Source organism: Salmo salar, chromosome ssa16 (assembly GCF_905237065.1).
Source record: "Salmo salar chromosome ssa16, Ssal_v3.1, whole genome shotgun sequence".
Lineage (NCBI taxonomy): Eukaryota > Metazoa > Chordata > Actinopteri > Salmoniformes > Salmonidae > Salmo > Salmo salar.
In genome coordinates this window covers 64,060,416-64,082,365 of record NC_059457.1, presented here as the reverse complement: position 1 = coordinate 64,082,365, position 21,950 = coordinate 64,060,416, and the positions used below count along the sequence as shown (strand labels likewise).

General features: G+C 46.9%; 1 protein-coding gene across 4 annotated transcripts in view; it reads right to left on the bottom strand.

Moving 5' to 3' along the window:
• LOC106574304 (glycogen synthase kinase-3 beta) overlaps positions 1–21,950 on the bottom strand; it is a 49,326-nt gene that overhangs the window by 13,697 nt on the left and 13,679 nt on the right. For all 4 annotated transcript variants that reach the window (XM_014150116.2, XM_014150114.2, XM_014150118.2 and 1 more), the window contains exons 2-3: positions 20,745–20,938; positions 15,294–15,377 (exon numbers count right to left, since the gene is read on the bottom strand). In XM_014150116.2, coding sequence (XP_014005591.2) covers positions 15,294–15,377; positions 20,745–20,938 — 278 coding nt within the window. The remainder of the gene's footprint in view (positions 1–15,293; positions 15,378–20,744; positions 20,939–21,950) is intronic.

Sequence of the window (21,950 nt, the reverse complement as noted above, 5' to 3'; positions counted from 1 at the left end):
AGGCTCAGACTTGCTGCGCTGTGTAAAAAAAAAAGCAGTAAGTGTCTCTCTCTCTCCTCCCTGCTGCAGTGACCACCACTGAATATCAAAGTGCTTATCGTACTGCCCGTGTTGCTGAAGCTGCAATATAATTACAGCCATTTCTGACTGTAAAGTTATGTTACCAAAATCCCTCATTTGTTCAGGAAGAACATTCCCTATTCCCTCAACCCTTGCTCTCTTTACGTGACACATGTATGTATTGCATGCACTTGAACAAAGACCTATTGGCATGGGACTAGTATTACTAGAGAACGTTGGTTATGTAATTATAACTCCAGAACGTCCGTTATTCCAGAGGACGATTCGGGAAGGATTAGATTTTTTCAAAACTGCCCACCGTAATTTTAATATTTTTAAAAATAAATAAATTGACAGTTATGACAGAAGCCTGGAGGTTTTTATTCTAGGCATGAAGATATAATATTTCAATATGTCCAGGTGATAGGACCACACAGATAACTCAAGACTGGTTCCCAAGTTTTTAAACCATACCAAACCATCAATTAGATTTTTTAGCGATTCGCAGTACGTCCTACAATGTGGTGGTGTTGTGTGGTGTTTTGTGATCGTGCACATAATTACATTACCCGACCTCCGCCAGTAAAACTAATCCGGTCCGAAAAGGGCACAATGGGGCCTGACTTATAGCATATCATAATCACATCAATACATTGGTCATAAACTCTGAACACCGTAACAGCGAAATAGATGTAAAGGACACCCCAACCCGAGTACTCCATTCTGCCACCTCAGGTCTCTTGGCCCTCCCACTCAGCCCAGTCCAAGCTCTTCTCTGTCCTGGCACCCCAACGGTGGAACCAGCTTCCCCCTGAAGCTAGGACAGCAGAGTCCCTGCCCATCTTCCGAAAACATCTGAAACCCTATCTCTTCAAACAGTATCTTAAATAATCCTCCTCACCTCAACCCCCCCCAAAAAAAAACACAATTATACACTTGACCCCCCCAACCCCCCTCCCAGCTCTTACTCTACTGACAGCTACATTGAGGAAAAATGTACTTTCTATGCCTGTGATATGTGGTTGTCCCAGCTAGCTATCTTAAGATGAATGCACTAACTAGAAGTCGCTCTGGATAAGAGTGTCTGCTAAATGACTAAAATGTAAATTACATGACAAATAAACGCGAAACAAGGGAATGTTTACTGGTTTCTGAGGTAGTAAAGGGCAATTCAGATGTGTGGAATAAATTTGACTAGTTGTGGAAAACACTGGAGATCAAGAAAAAGAAGGTAAGGAGCAAGCGCTGTGTGCATATTATGTGTGCCAAACAGATGCTGTATAGAATACAATATAATTTTTCTGACCGTTTGGAACAATGTAAACAGTAAATAAAGTCTGTTGTAGCGTTTTTATGTTAGGCCTTTATTACAGCAAAGACTAAAAACAGTTGCATTCATTCGTGAAAGCAATTTCCAAAATGGAACATTTTATTTATTGTTTAAGCTAATTATTCAAGGCTTGCTTTATTTAATTTTAAAACTAAAATGCTTGACTGCATTTCAAATCATGAATGACTCGTATGCTGTGTGATGACATGAACAAATGAATGACTGATTGAAATATAAGTAAGTTACGGTATTAAGACTAAACAGGAGGTGCTTTTAGGCCTACAGCTCAGTCAGTGGTGGTTATACAAGGCTGCTATACTAAGCATTCCAATGATAATGACATTACTTATGATCATAATAATAACAACAATAAGGAGATCAAGAAAAAGGAGCATTATAAATAGTTTTGACAATTTGGAACAGTGTAAACACTAAATAAATGATAAATCATGTCAGAGAATGTTCTAACAAAAGAAAAGTGTAAAGCCTTTATTACAGCAAAGCAAATAAGCCGAATTTGTGAAATTGTTTACTTGACATGTTGCGTGAGCACGGAACCAGTAGGCTATTAAACACTCAAACAGGTAACAAAAGCAGGACATGTCTTATTTCTGCAGATATATTGATGATTTATAAAGTGATTTATAAAGTGGCTAATGATTTGAGTCTGTATGTAGGCAGCAGCCTCTCTGTGTTAGTGATGGCTGTTTAACAGTATGATGGCCTTGAAATAAGAAGCTGTTTTCAGTCTCTCGGTCCCAGCTTTGATGCACCTGTACTGACCTCGCATTCTGGATGGTAGCGGGGTTAACAGGCAGTGGCTCGGGTGGTTGTTGTCCTTGATGATCTTTTTGGCCTTCCTGTGACATCAGGTGCTATAGGTGTCCTGGAGGGCAGGTAGTTTGCCCCCGGTGATGCGTTGTGCAGACCGCACCACCCTATGGAGCCTTACGGTTGAGGGCGGTGCAGTTACCATACCAGGCGGTGATACAGCCCGACAGGTTGCTCTCAATTGTGCATCTGTGAAGGTTTGTGAAGGTTTTAGGTGACAGGCCAAATTTCTTCAGCCTTCTTCACCACACTGTCTGTGTGGGTGGACCATTTCAGTTTGTCTGTGATGTGTATGCCGAGGAACTTAAAACTTTCCACCTTCTCCACTACTGTCCCGTCGACGTGGATGGGGGGGGGGGGGGCTCCCCATTTCCTGAAGTCCACGATCATCTCCTTTGTTTTGTTGACATTAAGTGAGAGGATGTTTTCCTGACACCACACTCCGAGTGCCCTCACCTCCTCCCTGTAGGCTGTCTCATCGTCATTGGTAATCAAGCCCACTACTGTTGTGTCGTCTTCAAACTTGATGATTGAGTTGGAGGCGTGCATGGCCACGCAGTCATGGGTGAACAGGGAGTACAGGAGGGGGCTGAGCACGCACCCTTGTGGGCCCCAGTGTTGAGGATCAGCGAAGTTGAGATGTTGTTTCCTACCTTCACCACCTGGGGCCGGCCCGCCGGAAAGTCCAGGATCCAATTGCACAGGGCTGGGCTGAGACCCAGGTCCTTAAGCTAAATGATGAGCTTGGAGGGTACTATGGTGTTGAATGCTGAGCTGTAGTCAATGAACAGCATTCTTACATAGTGGCTTGCAAAAAAAATATTCACCCCTCTTGGCATTTTTCCTATTTTGTTGCCTTACAACCTGAAATTTAAATTGATTTTTGGGGGGGTTTGTATCATTTGATTTACACAACATACCTACCACTTTGAAGATACAACATATTTGAGCGTGCATAACTATTCACCCCCCAAAGTCAATACTTTGTAGAGCCACCTTTTGGAGCAATTACAGCTGCATGTCTCTTGGAGTATGTCTCTATAAGCTTGGCACATCTAGCCACTGGGATTTCTGCCCATTCTTCAAGGTAAAACTGCTCCAGCTCCTTCAAGTTGGATGGGTTCCTCTGGTATACAGCAATCTTTAAGTCATACCACAGATTCTCAATTGGATTGAATTCTGGACTTTGACTAGGCCATTCCAAGACATTTAAATGTTTCCCCTTAAACCACTCAAGTGTTGCTTTAGCAGTATACTTAGGGTCATTGTCCTGCTGGAAGGTAAACCTCCATCCCAGTCTCAAATCTCTGGAAGACTGAAATGGGTTTCCCTCAAGAATCTGTGCCATCCATAATTTCTTGAATTCTGACCAGTTTCCCCTGTCGCTGCCGATGGAAAAACATCCCCACAGCATGATGCTGCCACCACCATGCTTCACTGTGGGGATGGTATTTTCAGGGTGATGGGAAGTGTTGGGTTTGCGCCAGACATGGTGTTTTCTTTATGGCCATTAAGCTCAATTTTAGTCTCATCTGACCAGAGTACCTTCTTCCATGTGTTTGGGGAGTCTCCCACATGCCTTTTGGCGAACACCAAATGCGTTTGCTTATTTTTTTCTTTAAGCAATGGCTTTTCTGGCTACTCTTCCATAAAGCCCAGCTCTGTGGAGTGTATGGCTTAAAGTGGTCCTATGGACAGAAACTTCAATCTCCTTCAGGGTTATCTTTGGTCTCTTTGTTCCCTCTCTGATTAATGCCCTCCTTGCCTGGTCCATGAGTTTTGGTGGGCGGCCCTCTCTTGGCAGGTTTGTTGTGGTGCCATATTCTTCACATTTTTTTTATAATAGATTTAATGGTGCTCCGTGGGATGTTCAAAGTTTTGGATATCTTTTTATAACCCAACCCTGATCTGCCTGCTTGGTGGTGCCCCTTGCTTAGTGGTGTTGCAGACTCTGGGGCCTTTCAGAACAGGTGTATATATACTGAGATCATGTGACAGATCATATGACACTTAAATAAAGTCCACCTGTGTGCAATCTAACAAATTATGTGACTTCTGAAGGTAATTGGTTGCAACAGATTTTATTTAGGGGCTTCATAGCGAAGGGGGTGAATACATATGCACGCACGACTTTTCACTTTTTTTGTATTTTTGGAATTTTTGAAACAAGTAATTTTTTTCACTTCACCAATTTAGACTATTTTGTGTATGTCCATTACATGAAATCCAAATAAAAATGAATTTAAATTACAGGTTGTAATGCAGCAAAATAGGAAAAACGCCAAGGGGGATGAATCATTTTGCAAGGCACAGTAGGTATTCCTCTTGTCCAGATGGGATAGGGCAGTGTGCAGTGTGATTGCATCGTCTGTGGACCTGTTGGGGCGGTATTCAAACTGAAGTGGGTCTAGGGTGGCAGGTAAGGTGGAGGTGATATGATCCTTGACTAGTCTCAAAGCACTTCATGATGATAGAAGTGAGTGCTACGGGGCGATAGTCATTTAGTTCAGTTATCTTTGCCGTCTTGGGTACAGGAACAATGGTGGTCATCTTGAAGCATGTGGGGACAGCAGACTGAGATAGGGAGTGATTGAATATGTCCGTAAACACACCAGCCAGCTGGTCTGCGCCTGCTCTGAGGACTTGGCTAGGGATGCTGTCTGGGCCAGCAGCCTTGCGAGGGTTAACACGTTTAAATGTCTTACTCACTTCGACCACGGAAGGTAGTAGCGGGCTGCGTCGGTGGCACTGTATTATCCTTAAAGCGGGCAAAGAAGGTGTTTAGTTTGTCTGGAAGCAAGACGGTGTCTGTGACGTGGCTGGTTTTCTTTTTGTAGTCAGTAATTGCCTGTAGACCCTGCCACAAACATCTCGTGTCTAAGCAGTTGAATTGCAACTCCACTTTGTCCCTACACCGACATTTCACTTGTTTGATTGCCTTGCGGAGTGAATAACTACACGGTTTATATATTCTGCAATATTCCTAGTCATCTTTCCATGGTTGATTGCGGTGGTTTGCGCTTTCAGTTTTGCGCAAATGCCGTTTCTGCCTATAGGACGGTAGGAGCAAAATGGAGTCGTGGTCAGATCTGCCAAAAAGAGAGCGGGGGAGGGCCTTGTACGCATCGCGGAAGTTAAAGTAGCAGTGATCCAGTGTATTGCCCATGCGAGTGCTACAGTCAATGTGCTGATAGAATTTAGGTTGCCTTGTTCTCAAATTAGCTTTGATAAAATCGCCAGCTACAATAAATACAGCCTCAGGATATATGGTTTCCAGTTTACATAGAGTCCAGTGAAGTTCCTTGAGGGCTGTCGTGTTATCTGCTTGGGGGGGGCGAATATACACGGCTGTGACTGTAACCGAAGAGAATTCTCTTAGGAGATAATGTGGTCGGTTGTAAGGAATTCTAGGTCAAGTGAACAAAAGGACTTGAGTTCATGTATGTTGTAATGATTACACCATGAGTCGTTAACCTGTTGGGGCTAGGGGGCAGTATTTGCACGGCCGGATAAAAAAAATACCCGATTTAAACTGGTTACTATTGCCCAGAAACGAGAATATGCATATAATTAGTAGATTTGGATAGAAAACACTCTAACGTTTCTAAAACTGTTTGAATGGTGTCTGTGAGTATAACAGAACTCATATGGCAGGCCAAAACCTGAGAAGATTCCATACAGGAAGTGCCCTGTCCGACAATTTGTTCTCCTTCTGTGGCATCTCTATCAAAAAATCAGCATCTCTGCTGTAACGTGACATTTTCTAAGGCTTCCATTGGCTCTCAGAAGGCGCCAGAAAGTGTAATGGGGTGTCTGCCGTCTCTGGGCGAAGTACATGAGCTCTGTTTGTGAGTGGTCAGGCTGGGAACAGTGACACTGGAGATGCGCGTTCATGAGAATTCCATTTTTTTTTCAGCCTTTGAATGAATACAACGGTCGCCCGGTTGGAATATTATCGCTATTTTACGAGAAAAATCGCATAAAAATGATTTTAAACAGCGTTTGACATGCTTTGAAGTACGGTAATGGAATATTTTGACATTTTTTGTCACGAAATGCGCGTCACCCTTCGGATACTGACCTGAACGCACGAACAAAATGGAGGTATTTGAATATAACTATGGATTATTTGTAACCAAAACAACATTTGTTGTTGAAGTAGAAGTCCTGGGAGTGCATTCTGACGAAGAACAGCAAAGGTAATCCAATTTTTCTTATAGTAAATCTGAGTTTGGTGAGGGCCAAACTTGGTGGGTGTCAAATTAGCTAGCCGTGATGGCCGGGCTATGTACTCAGAATATTGCAAAATGTGCTTTTCGCCGAAAAGCTATTTTAAAATCTGACATAGCGATTGCATAAAGAAGTTCTGTATCTATAATAATCACCCTAAAGTTTCTAAAACTGTTTGAATGGTATCTGTGAGTATAACAGAACTCATTTGGCAGGCAAAAACCTGAGAAGGTTTCATGCAGGAAGTGGCCTGTCTGACAAGGTGTCGTTCTTCTTGTCTCTGTTTATTGAAGAGTGAGGATCTTAGCTGTCCCGTGACACTTCCTACGGCTGCCATAGGCTCTCAGAAGGCGGCAAAACGCAGAATCGTGGCTTTGCAGGCTCTGGCTGAAAAAAAGTAGCGCGTTTGGGTAGTGGCTGGTTACAGTACTGTGAGACTCAGGCTCGTGCCCGCGTCGACCGAAAGCTGTGTTTTCTTTCCTCTGTTTAGCTAAATGGACATTCCCGGTCAGAATATTATCGCTTTTTTACGAGAAAAATAGCATAAAAATGGATTTTAAACAGCGGTTGACATGCTTCGAAGTACGGTAATGGAATATTTAGATTTTTTTTGTCACGAATTGCGCCATGCGCGCGACCCTGATTTACCATTTCAGATAGTGTCTGGGACGCACGAACAAAACGCCGCTATTCGGATATAACGATGGATTATTTTGGACCAAACCAACATTTGTTATTGAAGTAGCAGTCCTGGGAGTGCATTCTGACGAAGACAACAAAAGGTAATCAAACTTTTATAATAGTAAATCTGATATTGGTGAGTGCTAAACTTGCCGGGTGTCTAAATAGCTAGCCCGTGATGCCTGGGCTATGTACTTAGAATATTGCAAAATGTGCTTTCACCAAAAAGCTATTTTAAAATCGGACATATCGAGTGCATAGAGGAGTTCTGTATCTATAATTCTTAAAATAATTGTTATGCTTTTTGTGAACGTTTATCGTGAGTAATTTAGTAAATTGTTAGCGAATTCCCCGGAAGTATGCTAGTTCTGAACGTCACATGCTAATGTAAAAAGCTGTTTTTTTATATAAATATGAACTTGATTGAACAAAACATGCATGTATTGTATAACATAATGTCCTAGGGTTGTCATCTGATGAAGATCATCAAAGGTTAGTGCTGCATTTAGCTGTCTTCTGGGTTTTTGTGACATTATATGCTAGCTTGAAAAATGGGTGTCTGATTATTTCTGGCTTGGTACTCTGCTGACATAATCTAATGTTTTGCTTTCGTTGTAAAGCCTTTTTGAAATCGGACAGTGTGGTTAGATTAACGAGAGTCTTGTCTTTAAATAGCTGTAAAATAGTCATATGTTTGAGAAATTGAAGTAATAGCATTTCAAAGGTTTTGAAAATCGCGCCACAGGATTCAACTGGCTGTTACGTAGCCCAGAGAGGTTAAAATAATTGTTATGTATTTTGTGAATGTTATTCATGAGTATTTTTAGTAAATTCACCGGAAGTTTTCGGTGGGTATGCTAGTTCTGAACATCACATGCTAATGTAAAAAGCTGGTTTTTGATATAAATATGAACTTGATTGAACAAAACATGCATGTATTGTATAACATAATGTCCTAGGAGTGTCATCTGATGAAGACCATCAAAGGTTAGTGCTGCATTTAGCTGTGGTTTTGGTTTTTGTGACATATATGCTTGCTTTGAAAATGGCTGTGTGATTATTTTTGGCAGGGTACTCTCATGACATAATCTAATGTTTTGCTTTCGCTGTAAAGCCTTTTTGAAATCGGACAATGTGGTTAGATAAACGAGAGTTATCTTTCAAATGGTGTAAAATAGTCCTATGTTTGAGAACTTTGAATTATGTCATTTTGTGGTTTTAAATTTGGCGCTCTGATTTGTCACTGGCTGTTGAATAGTGTGGGACGATTTCGTCCCACGTACCCTAGAGAGGTTAATCATGAAGCCCTTCTTCCCAGAGAGATGTTTATGTGGGTGTGACGCATGACGAAACCCGATGGCTGTACCGACTCCGACAACATATCCCGAGCGAGCCATGTTTCCGTGAAACAGAGAATGTTAAAATCTTTGATGTCGCTCTGGAAGGCAACCCTTGTCCTAATTTCGTCCACCTTGTTGTCTAGAAACGGGACATTGGCGAGTAGGGTTGCACATTTTGGGGAATATTCAGAGATGGAAACTTCCCGTGGGAATTAACGGGGAATATATGCAAATGAATATTAATACCATTTAAAATTATGTTTTTTGCACTGGATATATTTACCATATCATATGGAGACAGAAACATAAACCTTTTACCTTATCATAAGTAGACATAATTACAAATGATTAAATCCTTCCAATAGAAAACAATTAAGTTACAAATTGTACTTTAAATGAGTTGACTCTTCACATGGGATGATTTCACTGAACAAAAGGGAATATTGAATGATCCCCAATGATCCATCGCATCTCCCAAAAACATTTTCAACATATGTGTAAAATGATAGTCTAGAAACTAAAGCTTTGGTTGTCTTCCTCTCAGCCTTCCACGTCTTCTCCCTGGACCTCCTCAATGTCCACCTCTTGAACATCAGACTCTGAGGCCTCATCTTCACTGTCCAACCTTGTTGAGGATGGCTCGTTGTCAGGCTCACAAAGCCTCAAATTTGCCTGAATGGCCACAAATTTTTCAACCCTTGTATTGCGTGCTTTGGTGTGTGTGTTCCCAAACAAGGACCAGGCGGCTGATGTTGGTGGGATTTGGAGGATGATGGAGGCAACAGGAGAAAGATCCACAAAGTCCCTTCCACCAGGTGGCTGATGAGATATGTTGGCATATCCATCCCAAAGATGTGTTGGCATCTCCATCCCAAAGCCCTTGCTTGGAAGTGTACTACGCCAGACTGCCAAGAACCTTGTCCTCATCCAGGCCAAGGTGGCGAGACACGGTAGTGATGACACCATAGGCCTTGTTGATCTGCACCAGACAGGATGCTCTTGCCAGCATACTTGGGGTCCAACATGTACGGTGCAGTGTGTATGGGCTTCAGGCAGAAGTCATCACGCTTTTTGATGAATTTCAGAACTACAGTTTCCTCTGCTTGGAGCAACAGTGAAGTGGGCAGAGCAGTACGGAGTCTGCTCTTCTCTTACATCTGCAAGCAGAGTCTGAACATCAGACAGGAGGGCATTGTCTCCCTCAATCCATGCAATGGCTACTGCTATAGGTTTCAGGAGTTTAGGCTGCTTACCACTCTCTCCCAAAATACATCATCCAGGAGGATCCTCTTGATGGGGCTGTCCATATCGGCAGACTGTAATATGGCCATTTCTTGGAGAGACTCCTTCCCCTCCAGGAGACTGTCAAACATGACAAGACCACCCCTGCGTGTGTTGCTGGGCAGCTTCAATGTGGTGCTCTTATTATTCTCACTTTGCTTGGTGAGGTAGATTGTTGCTATAACTTGATGACCCTTCACATACCTAACCATTTCCTTGGCTCTCTTGTGGAATGTATCCATTGTTTTCAGTGCCATGATCTCCTTGAGGAGCAGATTCAATGCAAGAGAAGCACAGCCAATGGTTGTGATGTGAGGGTAGGACTACTCCACTTTAGACCAAGCAGCTTTCATGTTCGCAGCATTGTCTGTCACCAGTGAAAATACCTTCTGTGGTCCAAGGTCATTGATGAGTGCCTTCAGCTCATCTGCAATGTAGAGACCGGTGTGTCTGTTGTCCCTTGTGACTGTGCTCTTGTAGAATACTGGTTGAGCGGTGGAGATGTAGTTCATTATTCATTGCCCACGAACATTCAACCACCTATCAGAGATGATTGCAATACAGTCTGCTTTCTCTATGATTTGCTTCACCTTCACTTGAACTCTGCATCCATAAAATGAGTAGATAAAGCATGTCTGGTTGGAGGGGTGTATGCTGGGCAAAGAACATTCAGAAATCTCTTCCAATACACACTGCCTGTGAGCATCAGAGCTGAACCAGTTGCATACACAGCTCAAGCAAGACATTCATCAGCATTTCTCTGACTACGTTCCTCCAACTTCTGATTCCAGGAGGACCATGAGCTGTTGCTATCGATAAGGTGTCGGATTTATCATTTTCACCTCGAACAGAAGTAGAGGTTGCTTGTTGTGAGCAATGAGGAAACGTCATGCACTTGGCCAGATGATTCTGCATCGTGTTGCATTCTTCACATATGATTTGGCACAGTATTTGCAAATGTACACAGCTCTTCCTTCTGCATTAGCTGCAGTGAAACGTCTCCACACATCAGATAGTGCCCGTGGCATTTTCCTGTAAAGATTAGAATAAAATGAAAAAAAAATTCAAAAATACAATTGCATGTACAGATAAATAGATAAGCAGTTAGAATAAACAACTCCTTTGTAAGATTTTTTTTTTTTTTTAAATGAAACGTGTATGGAAACAGGTGAATTAACACTCCTCAGTTAGCAGGCTCAAGCAAGCTAAAACATGGTAGCAAAACCTAATTAGCAAAAATTGTTAACCTCTCTAGGCTAGGCGGGACGAATTCGTCCCACCTACGTAACAGCCACTGCTATCCTGTGGCGCGATTTTCAAAACCTTAAAAATCCTATTACTTCAATTTCTCAAACATATGACTATTTTACAGCCATTTAAAGACAAGACTCTCGTTAATCTAACCACACTGTCCGATTTCAAAAAGGCTTTACAACGAAAGCAAAACATTAGATTATGTCAGCAGAGTACCAAGCCAGAAATAATCAGACAACCATTTTTCAAGCCAGCATATAATGTCACCAAAACCCAGAAGACAGCTAAATGCAGCACTCACCCTTGATGATCTTCATCAGATGACAACCCTAGGACATTATGTTATACAATACATGCATGTTTTGTTCAATCAAGTTCATATTTATATCAAAAACCAGCTTTTTACATTAGCATGTGACGTTCAGAACTAGCATACCCCCCGCAAACTTCCGGGGAATTCGCTAACATTTTACTAAATTACTCACGATAAACGTTCACAAAAAGCATAACAATTATTTTAAGAATTCTAGATACAGACCTCCTCTATGCACTCGATATGTCCGATTTTAAAATAGCTTTTTGGTGAAAGCACATTTTGCAATATTCTAAGTACATAGCCCAGGCATCACGGGCTCGCTATTTAGACACCCGGCAAGTTTAGCACTCACCATAATCATATTTACTATTATAAAAGTTTGATTACCTTTTGTTGTCTTCGTCAGAATACACACCCAGGACTGCTACTTCAATAACAAATGTTGGTTTGGTCCAAAAAAATCCATCGTTATATCCGAATAGCGGCGTTTTGTTCGTGCGTTCCAGACACTATCCGAAATAGTAAAGAAGTGTCGCGCGCATGGCGCAATTCGTGACAAAATTGTAAGTATTCCATTACCGTACTTCGAAGCATGTCAACCGCTGTTTAAAATCAATTTTTACGACATTTTTCTCGTAGAAAAGCGATAATATTCCGACAGGGAATCTCCTTTTCGGCAAACAGAGGAAAAAATCCCAAAGGCGGGGGCGGTCGGGGTCACGCGCATAAGCCAGTGTCCCTTGATCGGCCACTTGAGAAAGGCGATAATGTGTTTCAGCCTGGGGCTGGAATGACGACATTCTGTTTTTTCCCGGGCTCTGAGCGCCTATGGACGACGTGGGAAGTGTCACGTTAGAGCAGAGATCCTTAGTAAATGATAGAGATGGAAAACAAGTTCAAGAAATGGTCAGACAGGCCACTTCCTGTAAAGGAATCTCTCAGGTTTTGACCTGCCATTTGAGTTCTGTTATACTCACAGACACCATTCAAACAGTTTTAGAAAATTTAGGGTGTTTTCTATCCATATGTAATAAGTATATGCATATTCTAGTTACTGGGTAGGAGTGGTAACCAGATTAAATCGGGTATGTTTTTTATCCAGCCGTGTCAATACTGCCCCCTATCCTAAACAGGTTAACAAGTTAGAAATTATTTGAACACTTTGCTGAAGGCTACTATTTACTAGTTAACCTCACTAGGGTAGGGGGCAGCATTCGGAATTTTGGATGAAAAGCGTGCCCAAAGTAAACTGCCTGCTACTCAGGTCCAGAAGCTAGGATATGCATATAATTGGTAGATTTGGATAGAAAACACTCTAAAAGTTAACAAAAACTGTTAAAATAATTTCTGTGAATATAACAGAACTGATATGGCAGGCGAAAACCTGAGGAAAATCCATCCAGGAAATGCTTTTATTTTGAAATGGCTGTTTTTCCATTGAAAGCCTATCCACCATACAAAGACCCAGATCACAATCTCTATGGCTTCCTCTACATGTGGCCAGTCTTTAGGCATTGTTTCAGGCTTTTACTCTGAAAAATTAGGGAGTAACAGCACTTTTAATGAGTGGACAGTGGAAATTTCCAAACTTGAGTCCAGTGCGTGACCGGAGTGTGCCTTTCTTGTTTTTCCTTTTCTATTGACGAAGTTATTGTCCGGTTGAAATATGATCGATTATTTATGACAAAAACATCCTGAGGATTGATTATAAACATCGTTTGACATGTTTCTACGAATTCTTAAGGTACTTTTTAGATTTTTTTTGTCTGTCTGTTGTGAACGCGCTTTGTTCCATTGGATTACTGAACAAAATGCACCAACAAAACGGAGGTTTTTGGACATAAAGAGGGACATTATCGAACAAAACGAACATTTATTGTGTAACATGGACTCTTTGGAGTGCAACCATATGAAGATCAAAGGTAATTGACAGATTTTATCGCTATTTCTGACTTTTGTTACTCCTCTTCTTGGCTGCGAACTGTTGGTAATGATTTGTCTGCTGGGCGCTGTTCTCAGATAATCGCATGGTTTGCTTTCGCCGTAAAGCCTTTTTGAAATCTGACACAGCAGTTGGAGTAACAAGAAGTTTATCTTTAAGCTGGTGTATAACATTTGTCTCTTTTATGTATGTTTATTATGAGAATTTCTGTTTTGTTGAGTTTAACGCTGTGCAATTTCACTGGATGTTGTTTGAGACAGTGGATTACTGAACAAAACGCGCTAACAAAACGGGGGTTTTTTTGGATATAACGAAAGGGACTTGATCGAACATTAATTGGGTAACTGGGAGTTTTGTGAGTGTAACCATATGAAGATCAAAGTTAAGTGATTAATTTTAATCGCTATTTCTGACTTTTGTTACTCGTCTACTTGGCTGGTTACTGTTTGTAATGATTTGTCTGCTGGGCGCTGTTCTCAGATAATCGCATGGTTTGCTTTCGCCGAAAGTATTTTTGAAATCTGACACCGTGGTTGGATTAACAAGAAGTTAATCTTTAAACCGATGTTTAACACTTGTATGTTTCATTAATTATAATGAATAATTATAATGAGTATTTCTGTTTTTGAATTTGGCGCTCTGCAATTTCACTGGATGTTGGCCAGTGAAAGCGTCCCACACCAAGCGTCCTACACCCCCTAGAGAGGTTAACAAAAAAATCATGTATGTCATAAAATATATTTACCCCACCCAGTATTGTAATCAAAACTTACCAGAAAGCATGTAGTCCTTGGCTCAGACAGTGTAGTAATGTGGGCTCAATAGCATGTCCTTAGTGTGCAAGATCTTGAGAATCAGCTGTTCATGTGGTGGAAGAGAGCACTGCACATGTGATGGAAGAATGCACTGTGCATGCAGAGGGTTGCAATTCCATTGAATTGGGGACAGTTTAACCAAAATATGCCAGAAGATCTAGAATTGCCTTATGTGTAACCCACAAAAAAAGGTTCACTGTTATAAGCTAACTTTTTTCATGAATTTAAACAAAATTCCCGAGCTTAACCTCCCATCGAAAATGTACGGAAATTTACTGGAAAGTGTGCAACCCTATTGGCGAGTAATATACTCAGAAGCGGTGGGTGGTGTGCATGCCTTCGAAGTCTGACCAGGAAGCTGCTCCGTCTACCTCTTCTGCGAATACATTGTTTTGGGCCGGCCTATAGGATTAGATCCAATGTCCTGGGTGGTGGTCCGAACAAAGGATCTGCTTACGGAAAGTCGTATTCCTGGTCGTAATGTTGGTAAGGTGACGGCGCTCTTATATCCAATAGTTCTTCCCAGCTGTATGTAATAGCCCAGGAAATCTTAAGTGTTAACAATGTAAGAAATAATACACTAACAAAATACTGCATAGTTTCCTAAGGACTCGAAGTGAGGCCACCATCTCTGTCGGCACTATTCCAGGCGAGTACCTCATGATGCTGTTTGTGAGAATGCCAAGAGTGTGTAAAGCTGTCATCAAGGCAAAGGGTGGCTACTTTGAGGAATCTAAAATATATTTTGATTTGTTTAACACATTTTTGGTTACTACATGATTCCATATGTGTTATTTTATAGTGTTGATGTCTCCACTATTATTCCACAATGTAGAAAATAGTAAAATAAAGAAAAACCCTTGAATGAGGTGTCCAAACCTTTAACTGGTACTCGATTATACATTTTTTTATTTTTTTGCTACTGCTTGACTAAAGAAATCTTGGTCGACCAACAGCCTATTGAACAAATAATTGACCAGTCAACTAAATGGGGTCAGCCCTAATCCCAACAATATAAGAGTATAAACCTAAACAGCTTAACTTAATATGAAAATCTTCACAATGGAAAGCCTAAGAATATAAGTGGTAGAAATAGATTTCAGGAGCAACATTTAGCCTAGCCAGTGTCAAACAAAAACTTGTTGAATAGGGAGTCTCCATCACCTGCAAAAACACACAGAGACAGACTGACGTATGAGCAGCAACCACCCACCTTGTCTCCACTGGAATAGAAGAAGTAGCGCAAACGCACTATGTTGCAGTGGTCCAGTTTCCTCATGATCTGCAGCTCCCGGTTCTGAGATGAGATGAGACAGAGAGACATTGATAAAATCTGACAACCAGTGAGCATTAGACAAGTCAAACAGGCTAGAGAAGCTAGCTTCACACTGAGCTAGTTGCACTCTCCCAGAAGGAACTTTCCTCTGATTCTGGACCAGTCAGACACTCTCTCTTAAATGAGTCTTAAAATGGCTTTGAGGCTCATCTGAGATGGGCTGACAGATCCAGGATTAGAGAAAAGGCTGTGGAGAGAGCGGAATAGAGGAAGTGCGCGCGCGAGAGAGAGCGGAATAGAGGAAGCGCGCGAGAGAGAGCGAGAGGGCGCGCGCGAGAGAGAGCGAGAGGGCGCGCGCGAGAGAGAGCGAGAGGGCGCGCGCGAGAGAGAGCGCGCGAGAGAGAGAGAGAGCGAGAGGGCGCGCGCGAGAGAGAGAGCGCGAGAGAGAGCGAGAGAGCGAGAGAGCGAGAGAGAGAGAGCGAGAGGGCGCGCGAGAGAGAGAGCGAGAGAGAGCGCGCGAGAGAGAGCGAGAGAGGGCGCGCGAGAGAGAGAGCGCGAGAGAGGCGCGCGAGAGAGAGAAGGCGCGAGAGAGCGCGAGAGAGAGAGGCTGCGCGAGAGAGAGCGCGAGAGAGAGAGGTCGCGCGTGCGCGAGAGAGAGAGGTCGCGCGCGAGAGAGAGAGAGAGAGGTCGCGCGAGAGAGAGAGAGAGAGGTCGCGCGAGAGAGAGAGAGAGAGAGGTCGCGCGAGAGAGAGAGAGAGAGAGGTCGCGCGCGAGAGAGAGAGAGAGAGGTCGCGCGAGAGAGAGAGAGAGAGGTCGCGCGAGAGAGAGAGAGAGAGGTCGCGCGAGAGAGAGAGAGAGGTCGCGCGAGAGAGAGAGAGAGAGGTCGCGAGAGAGAGAGAGAGAGAGAGGTCGCGAGAGAGAGAGAGCGCGAGAGAGAGAGAGAGAGGGCGAGCGAGAGAGAGAGAGAGGCGCGCGAGAGAGAGCGAGAGGGCGCGAGAGAGAGCGAGAGGGCGCGCGCGAGAGAGAGCGAGAGGGCGCGCGCGAGAGAGAGCGAGAGGGCGCGCGCGAGAGAGAGCGAGAGGGCGCGCGCGAGAGAGAGCGGGAGGGCGACGAGAGAGAGCGAGAGGGCCCCGCGAGAGAGAGCGAGCGAGAGGCGCGAGAGAGAGCGAGCGAGAGGGCGCGAGAGAGAGCAGCGAAGAGAGCGAGAGAGCGAGCGAGAGAGAGCGAGCGAGAGAGAGCGAGCGAGAGAGAGCGAGCGAGAGAGCGAGCGAGCGCGAGAGAGAGCGAGCGAGAGAGCGCGAGAGAGAGCGAGCGAGAGAGCGCGCGAGAGAGAGCGAGCGAGAGAAGCGCGAGAGAGAGCGAGCGAGAGAGAGAGAGAGAGCGAGAGGGCGCCGCGAGAGAGAGAGCGAGAGAGGCGCGAGAGAGAGAGAGCGCGGGGCGCGCGAGAGAGAGAGAGCGCGGGGCGCGAGAGAGAGAGAGCGGGAGAGAGAGCGGGGCGCGAGAGAGAGAGAGAGCGCGGGGCGCGAGAGAGAGAGAGAGCGCGGGCGCGAGAGAGAGAGAGAGAGAGCGAGGTCGCGCGAGAGAGAGAGAGAGAGGGCGCGAGAGAGAGAGAGAGCGAGAGAGAGAGGTCGCGAGAGAGAGAGAGAGAGGTCGCGAGAGAGAGAGAGGTCGCGAGAGAGAGAGAGCGCGAGAGAGAGAGAGAGAGAGGTCGCGAGAGAGAGAGAGAGAGGTCGCGCGAGAGAGAGAGAGAGAGGTCGCGCGAGAGAGAGAGAGAGAGGTCGCGAGAGAGAGAGAGAGAGAGAGGTCGCGAGAGAGAGAGAGGTCGCGCGAGAGAGAGAGAGAGAGAGAGAGAGAGGTCGCGCGAGAGAGAGAGAGAGGTCGCGCAGAGAGAGAGAGAGAGGTCCGCGAGAGAGAGAGAGAGAGGTCGCGAGAGAGAGAGAGAGAGGTCGCGAGAGAGAGAGAGAGGTCAGCGAGAGAGAGAGAGAGAGGTCGCGCGAGAGAGAGAGAGAGAGAGAGGTCGCGCGAGAGAGAGAGAGAGGTCGCGAGAGAGAGAGAGAGGTCGCGAGAGAGAGAGAGGTCGCGCGAGAGAGAGAGAGGTCGCGCGAGAGAGAGAGAGGTCGCGCGAGAGAGAGAGAGAGGTCGCGCGAGAGAGAGAGAGAGGTCGCGAGAGAGAGAGAGAGGTCGCGCGAGCGAGAGAGAGAGAGAGGTCGCGAGAGAGAGAGAGAGAGAGAGAGGTCGCGAGAGAGAGAGAGGTCGCGCGCAGAGAGAGAGAGGGTCGCGCGCGAGAGAGAGAAGAGGTCGCGCGAGAGAGAGAGAGGTCGCGAGAGAGAGAGAGGTCGCGAGAGAGAGAGAGAGAGGTCGCGAGAGAGAGAGAGGTCGCGAGAGAGAGAGAGAGGTCGGCGAGAGAGAGAGAGAGGTCGCGCGAGAGAGAGAGAGGTCGCGCAGAGAGAGAGAGGTCGCGAGAGAGAGAGAGGTCGCGAGAGAGAGAGAGAGGTCGCGAGAGAGAGAGCGAGAGAGAGAGGTCGCGCGAGAGAGAGAGAGGTCGCGCGAGAGAGAGAGGTCGCGCGAGAGAGAGAGGTCGCGCGAGAGAGAGAGGTCGCGAGAGAGAGAGGTCGCGCGAGAGAGAGAGGTCGCGCGAGAGAGAGAGGTCGCGCGCGAGAGAGAGAGAGGTCGCGCGCGAGAGAGAGAGGTCGCGAGAGAGAGAGAGGTCGCGCGAGAGAGAGAGAGAGGTCGCGGCGAGAGAGAGAGAGGTCGCGCGAGAGAGAGAGAGGTCGCGCGAGAGAGAGAGAGAGAGGTCGCGCGAGAGAGAGAGAGGTCGCGCGAGAGAGAGAGAGAGGTCGCGCGCGAGAGAGAGAGAGGTCGCGCGCGAGAGAGAGAGAGGTCGCGCGAGAGAGAGAGAGGTCGCGCCGAGAGAGAGAGGTCGCGAGAGAGAGAGAGAGGTCGCGCGAGAGAGAGAGAGGTCGCGAGAGAGAGAGAGAGGTCGCGCGAGAGAGAGAGAGAGAGGTCGCGCGAGAGAGAGAGAGGTCGCGCGAGAGAGAGAGAGGTCGCGAGAGAGAGAGAGAGAGGTCGCGAGAGAGAGAGAGAGGTCGCCGAGAGAGAGAGAGGTCGCGCGAGAGAGAGAGGTCGCAGAGAGAGAGAGAGGTCGCGCGAGAGAGAGAGAGGTCGCGAGAGAGAGAGAGAGGTCGCGAGAGAGAGAGAGGTCACGCGAGAGAGAGAGAGAGAGGTCGCGAGAGAGAGAGGTCGCGAGAGAGAGAGAGGTCGCAGAGAGAGAGAGGTCGCGAGAGAGAGAGAGGTCGCGAGAGAGAGAGAGGTCGCGAGAGAGAGAGAGGTCAGCGAGAGAGAGAGAGAGAGAGAGGTCGCGCGAGAGAGAGAGAGAGGTCGCGCGAGAGAGAGAGAGGTCGCGAGAGAGAGAGAGGTCGCGAGCGAGAGAGAGAGAGAGGTCGCGCGAGAGAGAGAGAGAGGTCGCGAGAGAGAGAGAGAGGTCGCGCGAGAGAGAGAGAGGTCGCGCGAGAGAGAGAGAGGTCGCGCGCGAGAGAGAGAGAGGTCGCGAGAGAGAGAGAGAGGTCGCGCGAGAGAGAGAGAGAGGTCGCGCGAGAGAGAGAGAGAGGTCGCGCGCGAGAGAGAGAGAGAGGTCGCGCCAGAGAGAGAGAGAGGTCGCGCGAGAGAGAGAGAGAGGTCGCGCGAGAGAGAGAGAGAGAGGTCGCGACGAGAGAGAGAGAGGTCGCGCGAGAGAGAGAGAGAGGTCGCGCGAGAGAGAGAGAGAGGTCGCAGCGAGAGAGAGAGAGAGAGGTCGCGAGAGAGAGAGAGAGGTCGCGCGAGAGAGAGAGAGAGGTCGCGCGCGAGAGAGAGAGAGGTCGCGCGAGAGAGAGAGAGAGGTCGCGCGAGAGAGAGAGAGAGGTCGCGCGCGAGAGAGAGAGAGAGGTCGCAGCGAGAGAGAGGTCGCGAGAGAGAGAGAGGTCGCGAGAGAGAGAGAGAGAGGTCGCCGAGAGAGAGAGAGGTCGCGCGCGAGAGAGAGAGAGGTCGCGCGAGAGAGAGAGAGGTCGCGCGCGAGAGAGAGAGGTCGCGCGCGAGAGAGAGGTCGCGCGAGAGAGAGAGAGGTCGCGCGAGAGAGAGAGAGAGGTCGCGCGAGAGAGAGAGAGAGAGGTCAGCGAGAGAGAGAGAGGTCGCGCGCGAGAGAGAGAGAGGTCGCGCGCGAGAGAGAGAGAGAGGTCGCGCGCGAGAGAGAGAGAGGTCGCGCGAGAGAGAGAGGTCGCGCGCGAGAGAGAGAGGTCGCGCGAGAGAGAGAGAGGTCGCGCGAGAGAGAGAGAGGTCGCGCGCGCGAGAGAGAGAGAGAGAGAGGTCGCGCGAGAGAGAGAGAGAGAGAGGTCGCGCGAGAGAGAGAGAGAGAGAGGTCGCGAGAGAGAGAGGTCGAGCGAGAGAGAGGTCGCGCGAGAGAGAGAGAGGTCGCGAGAGAGAGAGAGGTCGCGCAGAGAGAGAGGTCGCGCGCGAGAGAGAGAGAGGTCGCGCGAGAGAGAGAGGTCGCGCGAGAGAGAGAGGTCGCGCGAGAGAGAGAGAGAGAGAGAGGTCGCGCGAGAGAGAGAGAAGGTCGCGGCGAGAGAGAGAGGTCGCGCGAGAGAGAGGTCGCGCGAGAGAGAGGTCGCGAGAGAGAGAGAGGTCGCGCGCGAGAGAGAGAGAGAGAGAGGTCGCGCGAGAGAGAGAGAGAGAGAGGTCGCGCGAGAGAGAGAGAGAGAGAGAGAGGTCAGCGAGAGAGAGAGAGAGAGAGGTCGCGAGAGAGAGAGAGGTCGCGCGAGAGAGAGAGAGGTCGCGCGAGAGAGAGAGAGGTCGCGCGCGAGAGAGAGAGAGAGGTCGCGCGAGAGAGAGAGAGAGAGAGAGAGAGAGAGAGAGAGGTCGCGAGAGAGAGAGAGAGAGAGAGAGAGGTCGCGCGCGCGAGAGAGAGAGAGAGAGAGAGAGGTCGCGCGGAGAGAGAGAGAGAGAGAGGTCGCGCGCGAGAGAGAGAGAGAGAGTCCAACAGGAAGGGGCGTGTTCTCACGAGACATGACATCACTGGGGACTAGGGCATCATGCACAGGCCGACTTCCAGGATGATTAACCAAATGCCTATCAGTGTGGTATGGCAGGCTACGATCACCATGAGAGAGCAGTCTCACAGCGGTAAGTGCCCTGACAAACCTCCTAGTGTTTTCAGTCGAATGACAGTAGAAATGTGAGCCTATTTAATGTGAGACTCCAGTTAGGGATCTAGTTTCAGTGACGTCATACTGACAGTGACTCAATGACCCCAAGACAAAGAACTGTCGTTACTCAAAAACACACCGTGCAACAAGAACTCATAAAAATTTAAATAAATACTCTCCGATGTATTCGTCTCTGCAGTGAAATGGTCCTCACCTTGAACCTCTTGTCCTGCAGAACCTTCTTGATGGCTATTAGCTCCCCGGAGTCACACAGTTTAGCCTGGTAGACCACGCCGAACGAGCCGTTGCCGATGACCTTAGTGTCTGTATAGCTGACCTCCTGCGGCCGGTCGGGGCCCTGGCCTGGGGTCGCTACCACTGTGGTCACCTTACTGCCATCTTTGTCTCCTGAGAGAAAGAAAGAGAACAAGCAATGTCACACAAGAGATGCAGTATAGGACAACTCATTCAGCCACAGTCTTTACACCAAGAAGCTCCTGTAACATTTGTCATCCTCTCTCGTCACTGCATCTCTAGATGTAGGCTCAGACTGAAGCCTGTAAGCCAGAAATTGGAAGCTGTACTAACCCACTTTTTAGCTATGAGTAATTTCCTAGGAGCAGGGCTACCCATGTTAACGGGCTCTGGCAGACAGTGTAATGACGACAGCCTGAAAGTAAAGTATAAGAATAAAAGGTATAGGCGTAAAGGTTGTGGTGAAAATGAGGATGTAGTTTTAGTCGAAGATAATGTGTGGGTGGGTGCACTGCAAACGGCTAAGCACTTTTCTAGTACTGTTCCTATTTTGAAGCAGCGCTGCAGGCATCAAATGTTTCCCCAAATAATAGCTCCAATTCAACAACTGCACATCGCCATTGCAACTTTTGACAACATGAAAATGAAAGTCTACTGGAGGTGTGAGTTGACAGACCAAGACGAACACTAACAGCCGGTCCCAAATCACTCTTTACCCATCCCGCTTGGCCCTAAGCCTTCATTGTTCGCAGATCGTAACAATAGAGAGACTATATGGGGGGGGGGGGATACAGAGTCAATGTGCGGGGGCACCGGTTATTTGAGGTAGTATGTACATGTGGGTAGAGTTATTAAATTACACCACTTCTACTCTCTGTTGTCAAGAGGTGATGAGGGGGGGCCCTGCAAATAGTCTGGGTAGCCATTTGATTAGATGTTCAGGAGTCTTATGGCTTGGGGGTAGAAGCTGTTTAGAAGCCTCTTGGACCTAGACTTGGTGCTCCGGTACCACGAGGTTGCAGAGAGAACAGTCTATGACTAGGGTGGCTGGAGTCTGACAATTCTTTGGGCCTTTCTCTGACACCGCCTGGTATAGAGGTCCTGTATGTAAGAAAGCTTGATGTACTGGGCCGTACGGACTACCCTCTGTAGTGCCTTGCGGTCG